At 36.3% G+C, this 27,995-nt stretch overlaps 1 protein-coding gene across 1 annotated transcript; it reads right to left on the reverse strand.

The window, feature by feature from the left end:
• Positions 1-130: 130 nt before the first annotated feature.
• On the reverse strand, positions 131-27,995 carry ZNF143 (zinc finger protein 143). The gene is made up of 16 exons (XM_009635403.2): positions 27,796-27,995; positions 25,074-25,204; positions 24,688-24,780; positions 24,140-24,223; positions 23,849-23,929; positions 22,866-23,062; positions 20,430-20,504; positions 15,917-16,036; positions 14,826-14,901; positions 12,773-12,898; positions 9,689-9,868; positions 8,344-8,571; positions 6,954-7,102; positions 5,171-5,332; positions 4,201-4,347; positions 131-1,056 (listed from the first exon to the last, which is right to left on the reverse strand). Exons 2-16 carry the CDS (start codon positions 25,195-25,197, stop codon positions 973-975), a joined length of 1,926 nt encoding a protein of 641 aa, XP_009633698.1. The 5' UTR covers positions 25,198-25,204; positions 27,796-27,995; the 3' UTR covers positions 131-972.

The raw sequence follows: 27,995 nt of genomic DNA on the forward strand, positions 1-27,995 counted from the left end.
AATTACTATTTTAATCATTCTTGTAGTGTTTTAGAATGCTTAAAATAACTATTAACACTAATTACTTAATACACTACAGTGGATTATGATCAAAGTCAATATGTCAAAAATTTAAGGTCATGATAAATAAACTTTGGAAAAATTTATACAAGGCCGTAAATAAATAACTTGAACTTCAGTCTCATTAAAAAGTAAAACAGTACGTCACACAACAATATCATCCTATCTAGACAATACAATCTTGCTATATTTTATTGCATAATAATTTGAGAGTAACATCTTAAGTAAAATATGTAAAGAAACAAAATCATTAGATTTACTTCCTTTAATATTGAACAACCAAAGTTTCTCCTTTGTACATAATCCAATTTAAAGATAATATAATTAGCACTTCCAGCATTAACAGTCTGTATTTACAATGAAAGAGACGGGGTGGATAATCTAAAGAGTATTTAAATCTGTATGAAACAAATCAAAATACCAAGATTTACAGTAGGCTCAAAATCCAAGACTTTTCCATTTATGGAATGCAATTTAAAAGGCTTTGTCATCTTTATTACTTGTAAGGGTTCCTGAAATGATTTTTAATAGTATTTTAAACATTTGAAATCTTCAGTAACGCCTTCATTATTTGTACATGACATTAAAAATTAATTCCAATACTTCTATTTAATTTTTCACTTGCTTGTAGACCAGTCTGAAATCCGATGAAAGGGTAACAAGGAAATTTACTATATAATCCTAATTCCATGTTCCTGAATATACAACGGTTGGAAGTAGATGATGTCAGTCCATTCCAAGGGTTATTTACACAAAAAACTTACAAAATGTTCTTCGCTCTTGCATAAAATGTGTACACAGTATCAGTGAGCGGGGAACTTCAAAGTTTTTATGGGCTGCTGCTGGCATGGACCTTTGTTGATTGAAAATAAAATACCTTTCACTCTATTGTTCTGGTAGCAGTTTTAGAAGTTAATCATCAATCCCTGGTGTTTCGCCCTGTTGTATTCTGGAGGCTATTCTAATGGCTTCTTCCAGAGACTGCTGTTCTCCAAGCTGAAACAAATGCATTTAAACATAAATCAATCCAAAATGTTACATGTGGATATAAATGTGTAAAAAAAAAAAAAAAACCCAACCCAAAACCAAAAGACCTAGATATGGATCAATACTTTAGCACAAATAAGTGTGATCAGTATTGTCACACCTCTTCTGGGTAATATATACTAGCAGCTATCTAATCAGCATGACAATTAAGATAGTGCCGATAGAGGATTAAACTGAGTTTCTATGTATCTACTGAATAAATTTTGTTCAAAGAACTGCTGCATGGTAAACACATTTCATGACACACAAAGTAGATGTGATTTCTACTTGGCAGATACAACAAAGCTAAGATAAGGCTTTCAAAAGTCATGGTGGCTGTTGAATTACATTTTAACACTGGTAAAGCAAACAAACATCTTCATTTTTCTTAACTTTCTTGCAGAAAGTCAGCTCTTTGGAACACCATATGACATTAATATATACAAAAAGTGTGTATTTGTTGCAGAATCCTGACTGTATAAAAAAGCAGTCATGATGACAGTGTTCAATTCAACAGTAGTTTAGAGGGGAAATTATCTCATAGTTGCAACTACAAAGCCATCAATATATCCCTGGCACTGTCAGAAGCAACATCAACCAACCCTGAATAACGACAACTGAAAACTATTTTGGGAAAGAATCCATGGAGTTTTATAATCTGCACACCATGCACTTACATCCAGTGATGGGAACACTGGAGACAACATCAACCTCACAAAAAGGTAAAGCTGGCCATTGCATATTGGCTCCGGAGAAAGATGTGTGAGCGTGTGAAAAGTAAGACCAGATTGTTTGACAGATGGATAAACCTACTGGGACAGCTCTCAGTATCGCTTGTTTTTACAGTCACATTCTGCAGCCACTTAAATCAAGAAGAGCTCTGTTATCACCTCCTTAGGACTTCAATCTGGCTATCAGGCTACTGGCTTTATTGTTATTTAGAAACCAAATGGATTAATTTATTAGTATCAAAGTACAAAAGAGAAACAATCAAGAACTTGGAAATAATCAATATAATTTAATTTTGAATTCTCTCTCTTCTATTTGTACTGTATATTTTAAATTTAATTAATATAAAGATACTCCACCAAAAGCTTCACTGCTGGTAACAAAAGAGAGGCATGTGCATAAAGTGCCTATGTTTTCCTTTCATTCAAGGTGGACACTGCTGAGGGTGCAAGTTACTTCCCCCGCCCTCCTCTCATGCAAACAATTGCCTTTTGATATGCTTTCTCTTACATGCAGTTTTGATTACTGCCAACTTAGCTCAAAAGACAGGAGTTCAGAATTAAGAGCTCCTCATCTTTCATTGCTCTTCAATCACCATCTGACTTGCTATTTTCCACTTAACAAAGGGAAAAATAACACTCATTTCTGCTTTAAGATATTAACACAATTCCTTTCAATCTGAGCTCTTAAGAGAGTATCGTGCGTACACACACTTAAGACTGCAGCATTAATCCTGAGACTCAAAGGTTTTGATCTCATATTAGTTTCAGCAAATGTGAACAGTTTGAAGGAACCAGACTCAAGTTGCTGTTATTTCCACATGCAAAGTCTATTTTACCCCCTGGAAATTAAATCTGTGAGTGCATTTTCTGCATTTCTTTTTCTATTTAAAGTTATTTCCAAGAACCTTCCCAAGAACACATAAACTTACACTACTTAATACCGACTTGTTTAGAAACTCTTTTGAGCATCTCCTCTCTGCATAGCCACACTGATGTTCTTTTATATTGAGATTTGTCAGAGCTAAGGCCTATCATGCAAACTGTACTCAAGACAGTTGCATATACTCAACTCCTTTTGAAATTCATAGGGTGTATCACATGCATGAAAATTATCCTCCTCGTAATTGTATACTGCTTCAGGATGTGCGGTTCCTGGGATTTTCTGTGTTCTTTAGAACAAATTGTGTGCCTGTGGTGCTACCCAGACAACAATAGGATCAAACCCACAAAGTTCTGAGTCCCAATTCCATAGTAAATTTGAATACAAACATAGCTTCATTACATTCCCACTGGACTTACTTATGCACATAGTTAAGGACAGAATCAAGAGGGCTTCATGAGGTGGATCAAAAGCATTAGGCACTTTGCAGGACTGATACTCCTACGCAACCCAAAGTTTAAACTAATTCAACTCCTTTTATTTTACTTTGAGTTTAAAATTGGCTTCTGTCATCGGAGTGGCAATTGCCCTAAGATCCCTCAGTCATTTATTTGACCCTTGACTGCAATGTCATTTAAAGAGATGAATTTTTAAAATACTAAATCTTCCAGATTTAAAATTTCCAAAAGCTTCTATTAACCTACCATCATTCATATGTAACAAAAATAAAATATACACATAGTTAATGTTTGAGTAAGGTAGCATACCGGCCATCATTTGCGCTGAAGTTTCATTCAACCTTCCAGTCAAGCCAAGCCTCCCTCTAGAATAAACTATTCATGAAAATACTTGTCTAGGTTTTGTTTTCAGCTACTTTCTAGATAAAAGCTTAATTTGTGCTTGGTTTCCACCTTCTTTTAAATTAGCCCAATTTAAATTAAACTCTTTCATACCTAGAAATTACTCCTTCATTGCAGTGTTTGGACAATGTGAGGAACTACTTAAAGAGACTGATGCTGGTTTGGCACATAAACAGAAGGTTACTACTTCCAGAGATTTCTGATTAATAATCTTTCTATGTAATTGTTTACACTTTTTTGCTATTAGCAATTCAAGGTTCAAATAACGTGAATCCAGTAATTTTAACTGTGTAAATTCATAGCAATTTACCCTTTAGAGTTTGGCTTTATATGTATCAGCTCTATACGTAATGCTGAAAGATGAATGAAAGCGCTTTTCCACTGAAAACCTGTGACTCCATGAACGATTCAGTTGACCTGAAGTTTGGCCCTCCCTTAATGTCCCCCTTTTTGGAAGTTCTACAAAATCAGGTGCTTCTTACTCCTCTTCCTAACCCTATATATTATTTAACATTTGAGATCATATGGTTATGGACTATTTTTTCAGGGAACCCAAGCTTATGTGAATCACTTTGTTACATGACTAGGAGCTTCTAGCTCTAGAAGTAAAAAACACTCCAAAAAACATTTATCACCATCTTACCTGTACTGCAATCTGTGTTCCATTGGATGTAGCCAACAATGTAACAGGTCTAGTTTCTGTAGTCACTAAATGGTGCCCATGTTGCTGATGTCCCATTTCTGATGAGGCACTATGAAATGCTGCTAAGTCTTGAGCCACAATAGCAACCTTCAAGACCAAAGGAAGAGAATCAACAGGATGACAGATCTGTTACAGTTACTGACCTCATACAACAGTTATTTTCAAAGTTAAATTCAAAGCTGTGATTATTCATGAGCATAATTTTGTTGTGCAAAAGATACATTTTTTTAAGAAAGGTTGGCATCACTGTGTTCTCAAAGATATCTATTAGCTCTCAAAATACAAATATCCTCAGAACTGCATCGAAGTTCAATAAACGTGCCTACAAGCCTGTTAATGATTTATACATATGGAATACGGTGATAAGTAAGTACCTTCATTTTCACGTGGCACATTTTTAGAACAGTGAAATGCATTTTAACTTAAATATTAAAAATTATATCACTGTATTTCTACTAGAAGTTAGCGATTGCATTTGTATATTAAAAACAACACCGCAAAAGCATGCTTACACAAATGTTTTCTATCTGCCAAATAAATTACAGTCCCATAATACTAAGTAATAAAGTTACAGTTCATACATGATTCTCCTCTTAGCTCTGCCACTCATTTACTGTGTGATTTTGGGGGAAAACACTTAGCATTTCTAGGTCTTACTTTGAATTACCAGACTGGTACCTCAGAATTTTTTCTTGGTGCCCAACTCTTTTTAAAATCTTCTGCAATATATTTATATATAGCACTGGAGTAGAATACATCATACTCTTATGAGGGGAATTCTATGGCCAGGTGTTGAAAACTGCTTTACTTAGATAAATTTATGTGAATGGCAGAACTGTGATGGCTTAAGTGCCTATTTTGTATCATCTTAATAAGGAACATTACACATGTACGCAGGGTAATATCTTACCTGCTGTCCTTCAGTGCCTTCTGCAGTAACCATCGCTACGGAATGTGTTCCTGCGGAAGAGATGACAGCGTCGTGGGCTGGGACTGTGATGGTGGTGCCATCTTGTGTTACCATAGTGATAGTATTGCCAATGGCCTGCATATCTGCCTGGGATATGTTGACCTGAAATACAAAATAAGTCCTGAAGTGAAAAAAAAAGATTTGACTGCTGCTCAAGTCATACCTGAGTCTTAGTTTTTGGCAACTTTACGTATGTTTTTCAGTAAGGTTTGAAAAATAATTATGATACGCATTTGAAGAGTAACAGCATTTACAAAACAAATTACTGCTAAAGTGGGGAAAAAATATTTTAAGCCAAGATCACAAGTAACATACTGGCCAAAAGGTCTAGTAGCCATTATTCCACTTCCTGACCGGCAAGCTCATGCATTCCTTGAGAATCACCAACACTCTTTGGTCAAGTCCCCATCTTGGACAAAGAGCCCTCATTGTATTCATCTTACTGATTGGGATCTAATATTCCCTGACCTTTCAGACACACTTATCTGTTTACAGAAATAAAATTATGGCTCTCAGCAACAAGAAAATGGATGCATATTTGCCCCCAGAGTCTAAAACTCCTTGTTAATCAGATAATATACTAGATAACTGCATGACAGATTATCTATGCATGTGTCTTACACAATGGACAATGTGACTCAAGGTAGTACCACCTGACATACTTTTATCTTAATGGAAATACTAAAGAGGCCTATAAGAGCTTAGAATTTAAACCACAAATAAACAATTCATAACAAATTGATGATATAAATTACTGATGTCTCCAGTATAAATGCATTAGGGCATCAGATATGTGATTTGATGTCTGATTTACAAGGTAATAAAACATCCCAGAACTAAAGTCAAGCTGAAGGATAATTTAAATAAATGCGAGAACTCCATGTCAAGGCTTCTGCAGGCCTTCATTTTAGAGGGTAAAAATGCCAGTTACTTAGCATTGCTGCAATGTTCAGGGCTGGCAATGTACCAGTCCCCTTTAATATTTCATTTCCAATTTGAATTTAGAAGGTATCTTTCATATGCTACTGGCATTTCGGCTACCCTTCCAGATGAGACAAACTTTTCCCCCCACCTGCCTTCAATATATTGCCATAGCTAAACAAGAGTTGTGTTGAAATCCCCTCCCAATGAAATTTCATATGAAATCCTTAAAAATATATATCCATAGGAATTTTCAAGTGGAGGTAGTATCAAAGCATTCCTTATCCTCTTGTTTATATTAGACACCGCACCGTAGGAACAGCACACTACCAAACAGCTTGTAAAGCGGGCACCTGGACTAGAAAGATTTCCCACCACCACAAACCCCAGAGCGTGTGCAGACAAGACTGCAAGTGTGTGCAGCAAAGATGACCATCAGATACTAAGAATAATCAGGGAATTCTGAGAAACCTCAGAAACTAGATTGTGTATGTAACAATTGCTTAAAAAGCCCATGCCTACTTTAAGAGTGACAAAGGTAACAAGGATAGTCAAAAAATCTAGCTTTGTATTAATGCAGTTTCAGATGTGAGAATATGTGGTTTAATTTAAGTATTCCACAGGAGACGCAACCCTAAACATATCCTGACCCAGCTCCAAAGCAGCCCCTTTCCTTAAGAAACCCATGTACGTATTTACCAAGAATCCTAATGGACTGTAGAAAGCACATGGAATAGCCGCAAACACCTGCCTCAATTCTCAACGTATTTTTTGTCAGCTTTTTAACACTGTGGTTACTTACATGTTGGGTTCCATCCTGGGATATTAGTGCTACTTGTTGACCTAATCCTGACTGAGTAACTGTAGCAACCTGTGCAGAAATTACATCTTCTCCCTCTACACCTGTCACATAGGTTATCTGGGAGCCTTTGAGAACATCTTCGCCTTGACCTATTTGATACAAAGAAGGCAAGAGGATAGTTTACATACTCTAAATGCTGCCAGGAAAGCAAATGATAAGGACTAAGTGCCAGCCTGATTGGCTCCAATTGAAAAATTTCATTGAAAAGATGATAAAAATAAAAGAAGGAAAGATACCAAAAGCAAATCAGAAAGCCTGTTGTTTTGGGAACAGGGGGTATAATCTTTTAGCAATGAGTTTTAACACACATAAATACTGCACAAAAGAAAATATACATTTAGTTTATAAGCAAATATTAAAATGGTGACAAACATTTTTAATTCATTCATTAAATGTTAACCTCTCCATAAAAGAGGCTCCATGCAAACACAACTGGCAGCTTTTAAAAAGTTATTAATTAACAAACACACAGAAGAACAGTGATGCCTTTGTGTAAAGATTTAAGCAAGTTCATTATCTTAATAAATGTTTAACCTCAGCAAATGAATTTTATCATTCCCTTAAAAGAAGGAATCAGACTACAGCAAATCTGCTTGAGGCATGCAGTGCAGTTTCCCACATACATGCAGTAAAAACAACTTTTCTGACCAAAACAGTTTGTGTGTGTATTTCCTGTCTTTGGTCATATCTAAAAATCACAGTTTGACAAGTGATATTTGTCCTATCCCAGTACTTCCTTCAGTCTGTTCTTTTATAGTCATACGATTCAATACTCATGACACCATGAAAAACATACTCTAAAGAGAGTACTGCAGCACATGAGCTTATTTTCATCTTTGCCTCCAGGACAGTTTACAGAAACTGCTATTAACCGCAGCAAAATCAGCACAGTATCGGGGTGCTGCAAAGACAGATTTTTCTTTTCTCAAGGCAGTGCCTTTACTTTTGCACAAGAGACTGTCACCAGCCATGGTGTTATACACACTCTTAGAAAAATCCCTAAGAAAAATCCAGTATGTTGCATTTTAGATTCTCTCAGGTCCTTTCCCACATTCATGTTTACAGTAGGTTTGCTGGGACTGCAACTCAAATGTCTCTCTCATCCCCAAGACTGCTATAAATGAGTTTATGATCTGGTCAATTACTCTCTCTGTTTCTGCTTACAAGTTGCCTACCACACTAAAAAGTCCTACAAAGAAATTAAATAACTTTATTAAGTACTTCAGATTTTTATCTGTGCTTTCACTTCCTTGGTTATAAAAAAACAGCAAAATATTACCCAACCCATTTTTTTTTTTTTTACAAGAGATTCAAAGATTGAAACTCCAACCTGGAGGTGGCTCAAAAAAAGCCTCTTGTTCTTCTTCAATGGGCTCTGTGTCATTGTGTGCTGTCCGCTTGTGCATAGCAAGTGTAGAAATCTGCTTGTATGTTTTCCCACAGTGATTACAGTTATATGGTTTGGAATGAGTATGTACAACATGATGTTTATATAAACTGGAATATTCCGTAAAACGTTTATCACAACCAGGAACTGTACAGACATAGGGCTTCTCTCCTGTACAGAAAAACAAAAGGGACAAAGAGAACTTTAGCCAGGGTGCACAGAAAAAAATTGTCAACAAATGATATTTAGTGGCACACCTTCATTACCAACCATACTTCAATTTTAAGGCAACAGTGAAGCTCAGGCTTACAAAGTTTCTCAATGCAACCTCTCACTGCCCTTTTTTTAAACTACTGCCAGTAAAAGTTGGGCCCTTTTGTCTCCCTACCATTCCATCTAAAACATCCTTCTGATGAAGACAGAATGATACAGGCTGAAAGCAGCTATGTCAGTTTGGCATCGTATTGACAATTTTGTTCTTTTATGACTGGAAGCCCCATACGTTTCCTCAATGATCAGGTATGTTGGTACACTACTACAATTTCACTTACTTTTGAGGTTTTAAGCACTGAAGAAATCTACAGGAAGCATATGTTTAAACAATTACGATTTCATATAAAAACACCTTTCATTCAAAAATCAATGAAATATATGTCCAAATTACGTTATAAACTGAAAAGATAATCTGAGATACAAAATGTACCTCTAAGCTTGCTGTGCTTCCATAAAACCTATAAGGCTACCAAGATGATATGGCTATCACTGGCTTTTACATTTTAGAACCTTCAAGTTTGTGCCAATTATTTCTGCTGACTAACCCTGAACAATTGAACTGGATAAGTATTTTCACCTCCAGTCTATAAAAAGACGGCTTTGACCACCGCTCCAGCAGCAGGGAAAATACAGCTGGGATGAAAGGGTGACTTCACAACGGTGAGCCAAAGTGAAGCTCAGACTTGTGCTTTACTGTTATTTAAGAAACAGCTCACAACAGAGGCAAGCCCCAGAACCATGTTAAGGATTTAGGCCAACATCCACTGAAGACAGGGTTTTGCATTGGAGAGCTCTGTATCCAAACCAAAAATTATTCTTCCTTGACAGCAAGGTGGGAAACCTAACTCCTTAACTATCCTCAGCTGAGGGGAGACGAGGTCCAGACAGAAGTACCACAGCAGGTCATATAAACATGACTACACCCAATTACAATGCACCAAAAGGTTCACAAAGAGAATGGCACAGCCTCTCCCAAGCAGATCCCACTTCAAAATACAAACCATCACTCATGTACCTGTGTGTATTCTCACATGATTCTTATAATTAGTTGCACTGGCAAAAGCTCTCCCACATCCTGGCTCTGTACAGTAATAAGGCCTTTCGCCTGTATGTGTCCTGATGTGAACCTTTCTAATATTAGATGTTGTGAATGACCTGCCACATCCTTCAAATGGACACTTAAAGGGCCTTTCACCTGAAAAAAAAGAAAAGAAAAGGTACACATGCAAAAGTTATAAAAGAACAAAAATCTTAAACTACGCTTAGACTGAACGTAGGAATCTATAGCTACCTAACTCTCTCTTTAACACTCTCAGTCAGAAATACCATGAACATGCCACTGTAGATTGTTCCACTGTTTAGCCAAAATGGGCAAAATTCAGGAAAATCATACAATCTGTAAACTAAATTGTGAAGCATTTACATTAGTACTTTATGATGTATAAAACAGACTCAGTTGCTTGGATTAGCTTCCCCATTGTCTGTTTTCTAGCACGTATTTAACACCATCCCAATTCATACCTACGTTATCCAAAACAAGTGTATCATACCATTTGTACAGTTGGCAATTGTAATTCATTAAATGAAAAAAATACCTTCATGATTTAGCATATAACCAAGAGATACAAATGGATCAGTAAAACTCATTGTAGAAAGCACTTAACCTTACACAAGAAGAACCAACATTTTGAAGAGAGACAGCCCTCAAACCCAAGTTACAACCCCCAAATCAAAGCAATCACAAATACAGGTTTGTTTTAAGGTAAATCAATTAATGTAATATAAATTTAAGCACAACAACTTACACCACTGCACCAAAACATTTCACCATGAACACTAGATAAAGCCAACCCCTGTCTACCCCTAGACCTTTCAGATCTATCAAAGCACACAGAGGGGGAGAGTGAAGGGGGTTAACTTTGAAGAAGTGAGCCACCTGATATGCTGTCCTGTTGTAATTTCACACTTCCTAGAGCTATGTACTTTCCACCCACTGTACTGCTTACCAAAGAGAAGAATCTGAGAGCAAGAGAGGGCAGATTACCACTATAGATACAACATTAAGAACTTAGAGACAGAAATAAAAAACAAAGTCCTGATAGAGACATTAATACCACAAAACTCCTAAGTAGTTAACTCCTTGGCAGAGGAAACTATAATTCACTCCTTAGGGCAGTTGTTTCAGAAAGGTTTTTCAGCTTCCTGCCAAGGCAGCGTGTGTGTATTAAGCGTATATGCCTCAGTGTTGTGTTACCATGGCTTCCCTAATCCTTGCTCCAGCACAGAACCTCAAATCATGCCTAAAAGGAGCAGGGCTGCAGAGTCAACCCCGCCCAACAGACCCTGCATTAGAAACCAAAACAGATTGCTCTTAGAGAATGCCGGCAAGAATGTCATCCAACCGGTTGGTGAAGCCAGCCTTTTAAGTTTCTAATGTACTTGTTAGAAAAGCGACCTGTTTCCAAGTGACTGAGATTTCTAGCACTAGAAATGCAAAGCAAGTCAGAAGCCTTCAAGCTCTACCCCACAGCAGCTATGAGGAACCATCCACTCCAGCTTTTCTGATACCAGAATAGTATGTCTAGGGAAGTCAGGGAGGAAGCAGAGGCAAGCATTTGATGGCAACAGAGAGACTGGACTGCCACTGAAAGAAAGGGGAAAAATCACTTCTAGCTAAAGCAGGCAGAATATGAAGAAAGCACTAACCCTGCTCTACATGATAAAGGAACAAAAATGTTTCAGAGCCACAGAAGCAAGTGGGCAGAGCCCAGACTTGCCTCCATCGGGTGCACTGTTGCAGCTTGCACAGGGTATGAGCATACACTACTCCATCCATCTGCACAAAGGACGTGGTGCAATTTTCTTCTCATTCTTCGGCTTCCTGCAACTACTCATAAATCTAAAAAAAGAGACCCCTGCAGTCTGGTCCCCGGACTGCTGGGAGTCTATGATTGTATTATTAATATTGTTCAAGTGGGTAAATGGCTATATAGGGCTGGCTCAAGTCTTTTGTCTCAACTGCTAAACTAAGTTAAAGCAATTAAATTACCATACAACTCCTATGGTCATAAAGAAGTAAAGAAAACAGTCTACAGCTAATGAAGTTGTCGTCCATACTACAGAAATATTTCGGTTCAGTCTGTACTTGATGTACTACATAACATGAAACAGTTCTCTTCTAGAACTGAAAATAGGTGACACTTACGTCTTCATCCTCATGACCAATTTAACATCAAGATAGCACTAATCCCAACAGACTGCCTTTGAATACCGAAGTCCAGCAAAGCAGAATTATCTCAATGTAATCTTGAATTTTTATAATTTTTATTGCCTGCTTTTATTCCCAACCCCCTGCTTTTTTTTTTGGTTGGTTTTGTTTGGGGTTGGTTTTTTTTTTTGTTTTTTTGGTTTTTTTTGAGATCTCAGGAGCAAAGGAGACATTGTGCAAACTTGTTTACACATGTGTGTGCACCCATAGAGTTTTGCAGAGTGCAGTATATGCTGTCTTGCATTTATTTGTGTTTTGGCTTTCAAATGAATCTTTTTTTAGACAAAATGTAAGATTTTATTTTTTGCATTTGGAATTTTTAGTAACAGTTGGTTTTCTGTGATATTTTTGTTAATTTTTCTGCTGCAAGAAGAGAAGGGAAATCAGGATAACAACAAGCTCAGAACTATCAACCTTCCTGAAGCTGGCATGCAAGTTATCTTAAAGCACATAAACTGCAGAACACTGATGCCATTTCTAAAAGATGAACCATATTATTGAGGAAAAGTTCCTTGTTCTGTTATCATCTGGAAATGAAATTGTAAAGGCACCAAGTGACTTAGTGACAATGTAAATGATGCACTGCTAATAGTTAGTGCATTTGCAATAGCAGTGTGAATGCTTAAGCACTTTTTCCAAGAAAAGCATGCTGGATTTGCAGTAAATGCTTACCATGCTGAAATGCTGTTGAGCTCACTGGGCTTCAGAAAGAGAATATACACAGGCTGATTTCATAAGTATAAAGTCACAGTGATCAAAGAGAAAATAAAAAGAGAAAATAAAAATCCACCTAGGTAAACTAACAAAAAGAATAATGAGTGATAATAGTACCTGTGTGGGTTCGGATATGTTTCTGCAGGTCTCCTGAAGTCTTGAATGATTTGGTGCAATTTTCTTCTGTGCACCTATAAGGCTTTTCACCAGTGTGTGTTCGGACATGACTTTTTAACCCATACCCTGAAGATCAGAAAGGATGTTATAATAGTATAAACACAAAATTAGGATACTCATAAACCATCACAAGCTGCACTTCCCATTCCAATCAGGAAGCTCATTAGTAAAATCAGCTGATTACCCTGATGAGTAAAATTTGCTCTCTCACTCTGGACAAGCTCTTCATTCTACCATAGACAGCAGCAGAACTCTAGAAACAGTTCAGAAATTATTTCATCCTTCATTTACGAAGAAAATACACTTCCATAATGCCTCCCCTTCCCTTCAAAAGGATAAACTGTAATGATTATAATGTGGACAAATATTTGTTCTGCCTTCTGAGGAAGCTGTATGCTCTGTATTCCATCTACTTTTTATCTCTTACCACTACTGTCATTAAGATGACATTTAATTATGCACTCATACAAAAATCAGTACCAGTAATGAAGTCAGCAGTAAAAGCTCCACTGTTATCCAGGCTCTAAACTCTAATTATTCTAAACCATATTATTAACATCATCACATATGAAGATGCCAACTGATAGCAATCATGGACACTAACTCCTTTTAAGATTACTTTTAGGAACTTGTCATCAAAAACTACCAGTCTAAAATGAGCTTTGCATTAGGCCCTCTGTAGATTATTTTGCAAAGAGCATTTTACCAAGATTTTCCCTTCTGCACTTCCCTGAAAAGATCATGACTAAAAACCCTGAAACAGCCATTTTAGAAAATGAACTCGAATTTTACTTGCGTCCACAAGTGATGTATATACTCTACAGAATAAAGTAACAGTCAGTAAGATGGCACCCGCTTTAGTTTCATAGTGTGTTCTCCCTAAACCAGCTGAAATTCCTATTCTTGATGTTTTTAAAAACACAAAGCATGTCTATCAAGCTGAGCATTAATTCATTCTTACATCTAAAATAAACTCAATTTCATGATCCAACCCAGGAGAGTTCTTAATATTTAAACCAAGAGCATTCGGTACTTAAAATGAACTTTTTCAAAGGCAAGGACTGCTGAACTACAGTGGTACAATGGCTCTGACCAAAAATATGGTATTAATAGACAAACAGTTGTTTACAGCCACACATCAGTCTGTTGCAAGGGAAGAGAATATTTCATTATGCAGTTTTGAAACCCCTTTGCAAACACTATGCAATTAAACTTAGGTGCAACCCTCTAAGTGTGGTTGTTTCCCTTTTGACCTTTTTCATCAGCATTTCTTTTGCTTGTTTCTATTCAAAGAAACAGTATTAAATGTATTAGATCAGATAAAGTTATTTTAAAAACACCTTAGTGTTTGTGTTTTTTTAAATAGAGCCTAACTTTTCTAAGCATCATTCTAATTTATATTCAAAGTAAAAGAATAAAATTTGAAACAAGTTTTACTCTTTCACTTTCTTCCGTCTCGTTCTTCATAATTGCATTTTGCATGATCAAATTCAATCTCAGGGAGAGCATTATTTATGAACAGAGTAGTCTGTATGAAATGTAGAGTTCACTTCATGAGAAATGTCACCCTCTGATACAAATTCAACAAGGGACACTTAAAACAGCATCTTCCATCAAAGTTCCTTTCAAATTTGGAACAGAAGATCAGGTATTTACCTCTAGCCAACAGGTTCAGCTTCTTATCACTTCACTTAACTTATACTATTAGTTTCATGTTAAGAAAGGCCTATTTTTTCAACATAAAATCTGACTGTAGCATAACGCGTGAAGAGTAAGGGAAAGTGTCAAGGGTTTCACCTCATTCCTCCTGCAGTAACTAAGAATTAAATCCTCTGGTCTTTCTATATCCTATGCTAGCTGAAATGACGACTTTTTGTTTGCAGTTCTCCTTTAGTTCTTTACTTAGCAGTTTAAAAAAAGGTAATATTAAAAACTTACTTTATGCAGAGACAAACACTAACAAGCAGGAGGAGCTAGTCTACAAAAAAATTACCTGTTGCAAAGGCTTTGCCACATCCAGGATGTTCACACTGATATGGTCTGTCTCCTGTGTGTGACCTTTCATGCACCTGTCGAGACATCCAATACACTGGCTTAATGAAATATTGTATCTGATTACTTCAAGGCAGAAACAGCTCATTCTCAAAGACAACGTATTTTATTTCTCCTCCTAAGACTCACATTCAAGTGATTTTTTAAATCAGTGATTAAAAAAAAAAAAAAGTAACAATGTTTTTCCCTAAAACTAAAGATGTTTCTTTTCAATGTCTGACCAGATCCTTTCAGTCAGTTTTGCAAAAAACATTTCAATAAATACAGAGTTGCCATCATGCAACTACATTAAAAACAGTACACAAACATGCCTTAGAGCCCACTCTCTACCTGATTTTTTACTCCACTGCATGCTTCTAATGATCCTCTTATATTGCATGAAACCTCTACAGCAAGGACACCATTGTAACACATGATCAATAGAGTCAATGACTCACTGAATCTGGAGTGTTTTGTCAGAGACAAGTCAGCAAGGAGTTTACCTCATCGTCAAGTGATTATGTCAGCCTAAGCTGGAAAGTGAACAGCTCTACACCCTTACTGTTTCAGTAATTCCTTTACTTAATTTAAGTAAGGAAGAGAATTAAGGAGTTTCCACCTGTAAAGAAAAGGCGTTCCAGCTTTTCACTTTGAATGTTGGATTGTTTTGAAGAGTTACACTTTGTATTATCTCCATAAAATCTTTCAAAATTTGGAACTTTTGCATGGTCATGCATACATGTAAAGTAGATGAAACGAACACTGGATTTCAGAATTTCTGTGACACTGCTGGCAGAAACTATCTCAACAAGAGATTTCTTACATGCTGGCAATGTAGGAGCCTAACATGATCCCACACCTGCACCTATCCAGAACACTAGGCAAAGTCAGCTGAGCACCTGGGACAACCAATTATTGTAAAATCGATCCAATAAATATTTGACAAAACAGGAGCATTGCGACTGTCTGTCAATTTCTGCTACTTTTGACCACATAATCTGTCAAAAAAATCATGCCTGCAAAGTAACAACGCTCATTTTACATCTCAATCACCTTAAGATGGTGGGCTGTTGTGTACAGTTTTCCACAGCCATCGTAATCACAGCGAAAGGCTTTCTCTCCACTCTGCTGAGATTTTGCAGTCACTCTTGTTCCATGTCCTTGCAAGACAATCTTAAGTTAAAAAAAAAACCAAAACAAAACATTAAAAAAGCCAAACCACAATGGATCAGAAGTCACACACTATTTTGCTATCAAGCCAGAGCCAATTCTGACAGGTTTCTTTTGTCTCTCTTTGCTATGCCATGTATTTCTTAGTCCTCAATAAATAACAAAAAGCCTAAGTTCTGATGAAAGGAAAAAGAGAAACATACTTACCTGTAGCTAGCAAATTCAAACGCATGCATTAATTAGGCAAATAACAACAAAGACAAAATAATTTGAAATATAAGCCCAGTGGTAAGATGACCAAATTAGTAGACAGAAGAGGCTTAGATTACATCTAAAGGTGCTGGATCTGTTCCTAAGAGAGATGAGCCATAAATCAGACCACCTTCAAAGATAAGTTCATGCAAAGGCCAAACAATAATTAAATGCACTTATAATGAGCACTTTTTGAAAATGAAGGAAAAGCATTTTGTACTTTGTCAATGATGCATGTGTTTTGATCAAACTAATTGAAGCAATCTGAGCTGGGTTCTACTCTCCTTTCTGGCATTACACAAGAGGAAGATACACAGAATAGCTTTGCAATGCAACTTAAATTCCTTTTAAAGGCTTCTTCATACACTAATAAGCAAGAAACATTCATACAGACTGAAGAAAGAGGCAGAAGCTCAAATGTCAACATACAACTGTATGCAAAGTAATCGAGACTATTTTAAAAGGTCTATCCTTCTTTTAAACCATTCCCCTTTTCTTATGGATCCAATTCTATTCTGAGTTGTCAAAAGAACATTTCACAGAATGGATGAGGTGGGCAGGCACCTCTGGAGATCTTCTAGTCCAACACCCCCTACTCAAAGCAGGGTCAGCTGCAGCAGGTTGCTCACAGCAGTATCCAGAGATGGGTTCTGAGTATCTCTAAGGATGGAGGCTCCTAAGGCTGCCCCCAGCCTTCGCATGCCCAACTAATTCTTCTTGGCAAGTATGAGGTCCAGCAAAGTGTCTCACATCGCCAGGTGCTCAATAACCTCCTTTAGATTGCCAGTTGGCATCCCTGAACTCCAGAGACCTCCTGGCTTTCACGTGCCCTGTTGAGATGCTCTTCCAGCAGATACCAAGGTGGTTAAAATTCCCCATGAGGACCTGGGCCTGTTAACATGAGGCTTCTTCCAGTTGTCTGAAGAAGGCCCCATCTTCTTCCTGATCAGGCGCTCTGTAGCAAACAGCCACCACAACGCAACCCACACTGGTCTGCCAGCTAATTCTGACCCATCAGCTCTTGACTGGCTCATCACCCATCCCAAAGCAGAGCCCCATGCCATCCTGCTGTTCTCACATGAAGGGCAGCTCCCCTTCCTTTCCTTCCCCACCCAGCCCTATTAAAGAGGCCATCCCTCACAGCACTCCAGTCATCTGAACTATCCCACCACACCTCCCTCATCCCAACGAGGCTGTAGCCCTGAACTATGCATAAATCTCTCATTCCTCATTCAGATAGATCAGAAATTTGATGGAGAACAACTTTCCCAATGATTCTTCAGGGAGGATGTCCCCGTTACCTTCAGACTGGTCTTAAGACTAAAGATGCAAAGTTGAATACGAAATTTTTAATCAACTGAAATGTACAACACCACCACTTCAGAACAGCTACTCTGGAACCATGGAGAAAAACATAACCTCATGAATCAAGGAACCCATTACTAATACTATTGTTTAACCTATAATATCATGAATCACAGAAGTCACTTCAATAAATTAAGGATCATGAAGAAGATTCTTGATTGAGCACCTGCACTTAAGCATTGATTTGTTTTTTCTATCAGTAAACCTGCTACTATTTCTTTGTTGTTTCATCATATAAAAATACGTATATAGCTGCTAAGATCTGCTATAAAGCTTAAGTATGCCAAGGTTTAAAAGAAAATTAAAACAGTTCTATAATCAATGTGCTAATATTTGTAAGGAAATAACCAGACACAATTTTACCAATATTAAGATTGATACAAAGAAGGGGGAAAAAAATAGAACAAGTAAAACACTTAGGAAAAAAATCAGTTGAATATCACGGGCATTTGTTTGTTTGAACAACTGTTTGCAGAAGTATGTGTTTCTTCACAATACATTAGTTGGTATGACTTGAGGATTATTAAGAATTCAGTTATAGTATTACTCAAGGACAGATATAGTATTAAAATTACTATTTTTAGAAGATAATACACTCTAAAGAAACTAAAAAAGTCAGATGTTCGTAGGCAAAAAAATCAGAACAACACAGCACCTTTATAATGTGAAACTTGTTGAGAGGAACTGTGTACTTCAAAATATTTTTAAATAGACAAAATTTTAAAAACCCCCAATTTTAAAAGAAATCACAAATGCATCCTGAGTTCAGACAGGTAACATAGAACAAAGGTAACAAAGATCTCAGATAAGATTTTATATTGTATACATACAAACTTCAGTCATATGATTCTGCTTTTATTATGAGCAGATGGGTATGACAGGCCTGAAAGGAAATAGCGTGTGATATCCATTTGGGCACCCGTAGTCTTTTGTTTTCACATGTAGAAATCACAAAGAGGTTTTATGCTTTTTTCTTCAGTGAAAAACCTAACCACACGTAAGTCTGAATGACTGCTTAACAGCATAACATCTGTTCTCTTCTTGTGTTACCTGTGGACTTAAAAAGTTTATAAATATACACTTATTTAATACTATATCTAAATACGACTGGTTTATCCCAAGTAATATATTATTTCAGAATGAGTTACAAGTAGGTGTCTAATTAATTCAAGGTATAAACATGATTGAGATTTTCATAGATAATCAATAGCTTTGGGACCCTTCAGTTGGCCAACTAAAGTCACCTTATAGGGGTTGGAATTTGAGACTAAGCCTCAATACCTTTTGAAATAGCAGATCTTTTTTCATTGGGAACATATAATGCTCCATAAGTTGGGCACATTTCCATATGGCATATATGTTGCCTTACATGTGTAATATAAACCAGCCTCCAGATTCACTTTGTTTTGGGGCTGAGGCCAAAATCAACATGTAACTGGATACTGGTTACAGGTCATTTTGCATAATAGGCTCTTACTTCCAGGTAAAACCAACCAAGATCTTATCTTACTCTTCCTTGAATTTTGCATTTTGTTGGAGTTGTATCCCTACTCCAACCTGCAAGTGTGGAAAACCTCTAAATTTCTTTGTTTCATTTTATGCAATATATTCCAATACCATAAAGCATGTATTAGCTATTCTCTCCTTTCACAGCCATGCCACACAGGCAACAGTGAAGTTTCTGCAGCTTTAAATATTGTGGGACCTAGCTTTAAAAAATTAAGAACACAGAATTTTGAGGTAACAGTCAGAGGTAAGCCTATAATTCTCCCTTTCACAGACACTGTCTTTTACCCTGGAAGATATTTTTCCTCCTTGTCTACTTCATTATCTCTTAAATTAAGCTAAAACAAAAAACAGGGCTTCTCTGACCAAACCTTTCTCAATACAATGACTTTTCCGGTTTTGATTTTGTCATTTGAATATGTGAGTGTATAGGGGTTTTATTATTATTTTTGTTGTTGGTCGTAATTCTTTGAAGCCCAGAATACGTTTTGCTTTGTCTTTTCCTTTAATAAAATATGTTATGATGACGAATACAATTCTCCTTACAAAATTTTACAGATCCCAGGTAAAAAAAATCTTAAGACTTAATAAGTTGCACCTGTATTTTCCATTGCTCTTTGAACTTTTAAGTTAATATTTTCACATTGAAAAGGTTTTTATATTTCTAAGGACTAACAACATGAATGCAGAAAAAGGAAATTGAAGTATTTTTCTGCTTCTTTAAGTGTTCACTAGAAGCCACACTCTTATCTACTGATTACTTACAAAACCTGCAGTAAAAGTCAGGGATTCTAAAAGGGCAAGTGGAATTAAAATAAGTCACCAAAGAGAGAACAGTTCCAGACATATACCTGGAATTGTCTCTCTTGAGAAGCAAATAATTCATTAATGGAGTCAGCATTCCTTCTGCTTAAGGACTACAAAAAGTCAGTTCATTCTCTGGAAAAGAACTTCTGAAATACTTACACCCTTACTGATGAAACACTCAGGTCAGCTTGAAAAATCTTAGAAATCCAACATAAATTTTAATTACCTTTTAACAGAAAAACGCCAGAAAACAGTAAGTATTAGAAGATCTTTTTAAAATCCCATGAAAGGGTCTTTTACAAAGTGAGAAATATGACCTATCTGTATAGGTTTGAGATCTAAAATTCCTGAAGGGTAGCAGCTGACCCTAGTTCATGGCTACACAGGACTACCTATCATGCACGTTGCTGGGCAGAGAAGACAAAAGAAATAGATACTTTTATTTATTTCATACTGGGCTACGTACCTGCATTTTTTTGTCTTGTTCATTTTCACCTATCATTCCTGTGCCACTAACACTGTCATTTCCATCAATAGACACCTGAAAAACAAAGTTGAAATCGGAAAAATATTTACAGGTTATTTTTATTCATCTGAAAAACAGAGGGTTACAGACTTCCTGAGGGCTTATTGTTTCATAGCTCTCTAGCTCCCTCTTGAAACATGGTTATCCTTTAGTACATTAGCTTATATGAAAAGCACCACTTGTAGCACCTGCGTTACAGAATAGGTAAAGTGAGCATCTCAAAGTTGTCTTAACACAAGGTAGGAAAGACTGCAAGAACCAAGTATGTTAAATTAATAGACTGACAAAAGTATTAAATAAATAAATTTAACAATACTGAGTTATAACAGAAAAAAACCCTTTTACTTCTGTTATAATGGGGATATCTCTCTCACTCCCTGTTAAGCAGAATTTACATTTTTTGAACAGCACAACTCCACTGGAATCAAAATACCTACAACACTGTGTTACATCTCGGTTTGAAATAGTCAAATTATAACAGCTAAGCAAAGACTAGTGTATTGCCCCATAGGTTTATTTTTAAAAACAGTCTACAGGAGGAGAAAGGTATTGCTGCTTTCCAAGGAGCTTATAAAAATATTTGAAAGAGTATTGGATGTTAATTTGAAATTTTTATTTAAAGAAAAATGTAATTTCCCAGTTTAAAAAAAAACACACCCACATTCTCTCACATACATCAACTCAAAGGACAGCGTTTTATAACTGTAGAAAAAACTACAAAGTTTCCCATTCCTAATTGCCTCTGTATTGAGCACTCTGCAAGATGTGGGAAAGCAGTACTATGCCTAAAGGAGAGGGAAGGGATGATGAAAAACGTACATGTTCCACCACTTCCTGTGAGCTTCTCTGTAGTCTTCTCGGATTTCTTTGTATGAACTCTATTTCAGTTTCTACACTGATCTTGGGCAGCCTACTGATCTTGGCTATTTCTGCCTGTTATGTAGGACAGGGGAATAGAGAAGAACCACTGTTCCCCAAATCCGCCCTTAAAATTTTCTTTGACCCTTTTAAGTTTTGAAGAGAAAACCTTCAAAGTTAATAAAAAAAGCAAGACACTCAATTTTAAACCTCTTTTTTGCAGTATTGGGAGAATTCTGGAAAGATTCCAAGGAAGATTTTTGAGTTCCTCCTAAAAGACAGTCTTTTGTATGTAAAGCAGGTGCAATACTTGGAAACTCCCTTCTATTGACTTTCTCTGAGAGGTTCTACCAGTACCCTTCAGAATAAGGTTCTGAGATGAAAGCTTAAAGAAAATAAATAGAATTTTTCCTAGACACACACAAGTATGCTACAGAAATCAAATTCACATTACATAATTAAAAAACACATGTTGAGATAAATAGGACAAAAATGCAAATTTATTTGCACTTCTGTTTCTTTTTTACCTTATCAAAACAGAAACTTATGACAAAGTTATGATTGATTTAAACCTAAATTAAATAGTAGCTAGGGAATGTGTAAAAGCTTGTCACTACAGCTCAACTAACCTCAAATTAACTTTTATTTTATGAAATGTTAAGGCATAGCCAAACACAACACAATCTGACTGTCTCTCTTAGGATCTCTCAATTATAACAGACAGAAGCATAACGGAAAGAATAGTGTATAAACCATTTAATTATCCTAACTGGCCTTCTCCCAGAATTTGACAACTCTCAGTGACACCAGGACAGATTTTAAAGTTTATTCTACTTTTTTTCCAGAGCAATACAAGCACTGATGGCAATCATCCAACAACTGGGACACTGCTAAACTACAGTCATGGAAGTCATGCACCGCCCATTATTACACTTACATCATGCTTTACAGAAGTCCAGTAGAGTGGACAACATAAATTTTGAGCATCGTACTACATACTATTATTGAAAATATGGATCAAAGAAGTTTTTTCCAGACTCAGTAACTGTTTGTCTATTTTACACTTCATACCATGCGTTGTCCTTGCCCAGTACACCAGGTCCTACTCTTCCCAATGCAAGAAAAAAAAAAAAAAAAAAAAAAATCCAGCAATAGTGCCTGAACAAGAATAATTTAACTTTATCCTTCTTTCCAAACAGTGTCCTCTCAACAGGCTCCTTTCCAATGCTATGTTTTAGAGAAAGTTATTATTTAGTTGTCTAAATCACTTTCCTAATCAGTCTGACTCCACATCATTTCAGTGTTCAATCTTTTGTTCTTTTTATGCAACACTACACACTGGAGCTGCTCATGATAGTGAAGCACTGTCATGACAAGTTGGTGTTCTCTCTTCTAAGAGTCTGATGACGCTCTTAATTATCATTTTAGTTTTTAGATCACAATTGGCTTTTGCTGCCAAATATCCTGTGGTGCTACATTAAAACATTATGGGGGTAGAGAAAATGTCTTTCGGTATACCTTGGCTGCGTATTGCTCCAAAGCACTGATAGTATCTGGGTCAATGGCAGCATCTCCTGTATGAAGACCTGCCACTGTGCCATCAGCTTGAATGGCTAAAATGGTATCTGATTGTGGCATTTGCACTGTGTGGTGAATGTAGGCAGTAGTTCCATCCTCCAGCTGGACTGCTTGTAATGCACTCTGGTCGTAACTGTCTGAGAAATAAAATTACAAAGTGTTATGAAAGAAAAGGAATAGCAATGTCTGCATGTTACACGACAACCTACTGCTGTTTAGGAAATGTCTCCTGAAGTCATATATATATGTATAACACATAACCACTAGCACGTGAGAAATATAAACACTTAAAATATTGCTATGAATAGCACTGATTAATTTTTTTTCAAGACAACACCTCCCATAGCTTTATTTCAGCACACTTACAAAAGTGCAAAACAAATTTTATATTGGTCTAGCTTTATTTACAAAGGAAACCAGGAACACAAATATGCTTTCCATTTCGTATCCACTCATAGTACAATGAAAACAACGTAACACATGTACTGATGTCAGTACTTCAGATTTTGGAATTCATAAATCTGATAATTTTAAGAACATGCAAATATGCAAAAGAAAAACAAAAAATATAGGATGACTTTTGAGGAAGAAATTCTTTATTATACTATCTCCTCTTAGTATTGCTATTGTAGAATGTAATTCTTCTAACACTAGTTTAAACAAGACTTAAAATATCTACCTGTTCACTTTTTGTAGAGAAGTAGTGCTATTTCCATGACTAGTGTAATCATCTTCTACGGAAATCTAAGTTATCATTTAAAATAAATATGTTTGCATTCTTGACTGTCAGCTATCACATTTTCTGCCCTGCTATCTAATGGCAAAATCATCAATAGCTCTAAGAAGAGTACCATATTTTTCTTACACTGCTGAAGTTTCGTTGAACTCTAATGTAATAAATCACACTTAAAAAAAAAAATTACCTTTCGAGGCGTGATGAATAAATGCCGTAGTTCCATCTTCCAGCTGAACTGCTTGTCCATCTTCCAGACGCAAGCTGTCCCCTGTTTGGAAGAAAAAAATTACAATGCTTCAACAAGAGTTTGAAAAATCCATTAGCTGAAAAGATTAAACACTAAGTATCTAGGATCTCTTCACAACTCTTTCCATTAAAATAAGAAATCAAGCTATTACAATGACTGTTAACTATTTAATATCAGTATTTATCAGTAATACGGTATTTTAGAATATATTTCTTGTATTATTATACTTACTGCTTTTAGGCATGGGTACATGTTGAACATAAGCAGCAGAACCATCTTCTAATTGAATCACTTGGCCATCCATTAATTTACCATCTGAAATACACAATTAGAATTCCCAAAAAGATATTCTGTATGACACATTACAGTTTAAACACACAGTTGATACTTTATGGATTAAAATATCAATAGAATACCACCAAGAAATAATGTTTGATAAAGAGTAGGCACAGTATGACTGTACAGAGGTTTTAAAATTCTGGGATAAAAAGAACCAGAGAAGGTCTGATGTCCTACCCAGTAGGCAGAATGTTGATATTGGGATTTGGCATGTAAAGATCATCTCACTTTTGTTTGACTTATATTCTGCATTTCACACCTGCATCTTATTAGTAGCAGAAATAAATATTTATTTTATAGGTATTACTGTAATACCTGTAATGACCAGCTGGAATTGGAACTTCATAAACATTGTACAGATTTTGCCTGACTTTACAATCCAAAGACAGGGTTTAAAAGGGGAAGATGATTTCAATACCAACCAACTTCTAGTCATTTACCTTTAGAATTGTGCTGTATGTAAGCAGTGGAGCCATCAGCCAGGGTAACTGCTTGCAAACTTACACCTTCCATGTTTTCTAAGTTGTCACCATCTAGCAAGGAAAAAAGTTCATATTCACTATTATGAGCATCAAATCCTAAAAATCACAACTTAACTATTTCCATAAATTATTACATCCCCTTAAAGCGTAACGATTTCAGAAATAATAATAGGAAATAGTTCTTACTTGCTTTCTGGTTTTAGAACCTTGAACATATACTAGGGCCGTATGTTAACTAAGAAAAATTTCTGTCAGATTTTTTCATTTAGACTCCATTACGTGAATTTTAGAGTTTTATCTGAATTACAAACAGAAAAGACACAATAATGTACAGATATTTTAACCTGAAGGTTCACCTTGCACAGCTACAGCTTCTGTTAAGCAGAGAGTCACATGCTGGGCCTCCATTCCTCCTCCAGAAAATTCAGTCATTCCCTGAGAGTCTCGATTTATCTGAGCTAATAACATTGTCTACCTAGAAAGAAAGTATTCACAAAACATAGATAGAAAATTTAAATACAGAACCAGAACTAGTTAAAGACAATCCAAGTTTAATTAGATTTTTATCCAGCTGCTACAAATATTTTATGTTACCTTCCACATAAAGAAGATGCCATGAATGATTGACTTACCTGGAAAATACTTCAGAGGAAAAAAAAAGTTATTTGAAATAGGTAAATATCATTACCTCAATTAACTAAGCTGTTAAGAACTTCAGGTAGCAGTTACTAAATTGAACCACATTTAGATTTCAGTTAAACATGAATTATTCAACCAATGTATAAAGAATAATGGTGGTAATGACAGTATAAGTAATGATATCTTTTTGTCCCCAGAATTAAAATAAAGCTGACAATTCACCCACAGTCACCCATGACAATATCAGGGCTCTAACTATATAAATGAAATCTCTCTCTGGTGCCAGGAAGAGGTTCAGAATCTATCACACACTGGGAAATACACACTTGGTTATAAAGTCTGACTGAATGATCCAACTGTTGCCCTGAACTTTCCAGGAAGGTTTCTATTTAAAAAAAAAAAAAAAAAAGTTAAAAAAATCATTCTTGAAAATAATAAAGTATCTCGTGATAACATGTATTAATAAAACAACAAGGTAATGATTAGTGAGTGACAGTCATGACTCTGCATGTATCTCATAGAGTCAGATCTAGCCATCCTTTCGATACGTATTTTTTACCCAGGCATCTTTCGATATGGGAGATTAAGACGTCTACTGAACCTGAAAGGCTATTACTAGTTTTCAGTGTTACTAGATTAAGAAGCTATAAAGAAAATAAATAACATAGCATTCTACTAACTCAGATACTGGCTTTCACCACAGTAAAAAAAGAAAAAACAACCACTGCCCCCAAAACAACCAAAAAAAGCCAGTCAGTGAGTTCTGTATGCCCTTTAGTTAATGTGACATACACTTAGATTTGGATGGGGGGCGGAGAATCACACGGAATTGCAATCTAGGCTACACAGCATTAAAGAAACTTTCCCCCCCACCCTGATCTCAATAGTCAAAGAGTTTTTCTTACAATAAGAAGCAGTTAGATAATCTCACAAAAAGGTTACAGATAAACAATCAAAGCTTTTAAGCTTAGTATGGTTCTATGACCTGCTGTTTTATAATTCAAGGCTGAGAAGAATAATCTAGGGGTTGTAATTTACTTATGATTACATTTCTAAATAACAAAACTATTTTTACCCCTACAATCCAGAAATCTGCCCTTGAATGAGCAACTCATCAAAGGTCTCAAAGGCTACTGAGAAACTCGTGCTTACATCAAAACTAAAGAATAATGAAAGCACAATTAGACCATTTAGGTACTCCAGCATGCCTGTAGTATTATTTAAAAGGTTTGGTACACTAATTTAGTAGTTGAAAATTATACCCAAGTAATATTTTCCAAATATATCCAAGTGACTTTGAACCAGACTCTATTTCCTAGTGAGTCAGGCAGCTACACAAGTTTCTTAGTCTCAGCAGAGAAAAAGCCGACCCACACCCAGCTGCTGCAGCTCAGCTGCTTTTGCTGTCTGAAGTGCTTTCACCCGAGTGCTGTGCACGAAGGAAATGTGTCGCTACGGTCCAAGTCCCACTAACTTTTAATGTGATGTTATACCAAGTACCCACATTACCTCCTGAAAATGGACCTGGAGCCTAAATCACCTTGTCAGGTATGAGAATAGTATTGACAGTTTGGTTAACTGTTAAGAGCCCAGTTAACAGAGTATCTATCTCCAGTTTAATAAAGCAAGTGCAAAGGAAGGTTTTAAGCCTCCTGTAAAATGAGCAAATTTTTTCATGCACTACATTGAAAACCATATAAGAAAAACCCACTACTAATGATCAGTTCACAATTCAGTAAAAATATGCCTTCCAAGATTAAAATCCTATATAATATCTATGTGGAACATTAAGGAGATTAACATATAGTCTTGTAATAGAGAATTTGAACCTTGAACAACTCTAAGCATCAAAAAGAAAATACAGTCCAGATAGAAACTAAAATATAATTCAATAGGTGTGAGAGATTTTTCAACATCAAAGGGAAGATGGGAAATTCTTGTTCCCAGCGTCCTTTTCAAGAAAAGAAGCTTTTATGGAAAATGAGTTCTCTAAAAGAGATGTAATAAAACAGAAAAAGAGCCAGTGCAGAGAAGCCACCCAGACTAAATTGCATTTATACTCGATGTTTCTGAAGAAAATGAAGTGGCTACGGGGTTTTTGATATTATAATCTAAGGGACAAGGAATTGTACAAGGTCATAAGAGATCCTGAGTTCAGCTCCTCCCCCTGACATCTCCATGTTAGTGACTTTAGACTAGTAACTTCTTTAAAAAAAACTTTCCCTATTACTCATCTCAAAGTAGGGACAAAACGCTTACTTAGAAAGCATTGTGCTCATAAACCAAAAATGGGACAACATACTGTAGCTACAGGATCAGCTTAAACAAGCACTGAAGTGAAGTGGCCCTGAAGCAAAGTACATCTCCTGTAATGGAGGTTGTAGCACTGGGACCCTCCCAAACAGCAAAACCCCAGCTTTCACTCACTCTTTGGTGATGCAGCAGTTTTGCTCGGTTACTCAGCTCTGCAGGAAGGAGTACCCTCAGCCAAAAGTAGATGCAGTCCTCATTTTCAGCCTCTCTTCTTCCTCCTCAGTGGAGAAGACAGGCTAACCAGAAAGGGCTATGAGCTCTGAGGAAGAGGATGGGGAGAGAACTAAAGACGATGTAAAGCTGGCCTAGAGAAA

Source organism: Egretta garzetta, unplaced genomic scaffold (genome assembly GCF_000687185.1).
Source record: "Egretta garzetta isolate BGI_Z169 unplaced genomic scaffold, ASM68718v1 scaffold133, whole genome shotgun sequence".
Lineage (NCBI taxonomy): Eukaryota > Metazoa > Chordata > Aves > Pelecaniformes > Ardeidae > Egretta > Egretta garzetta.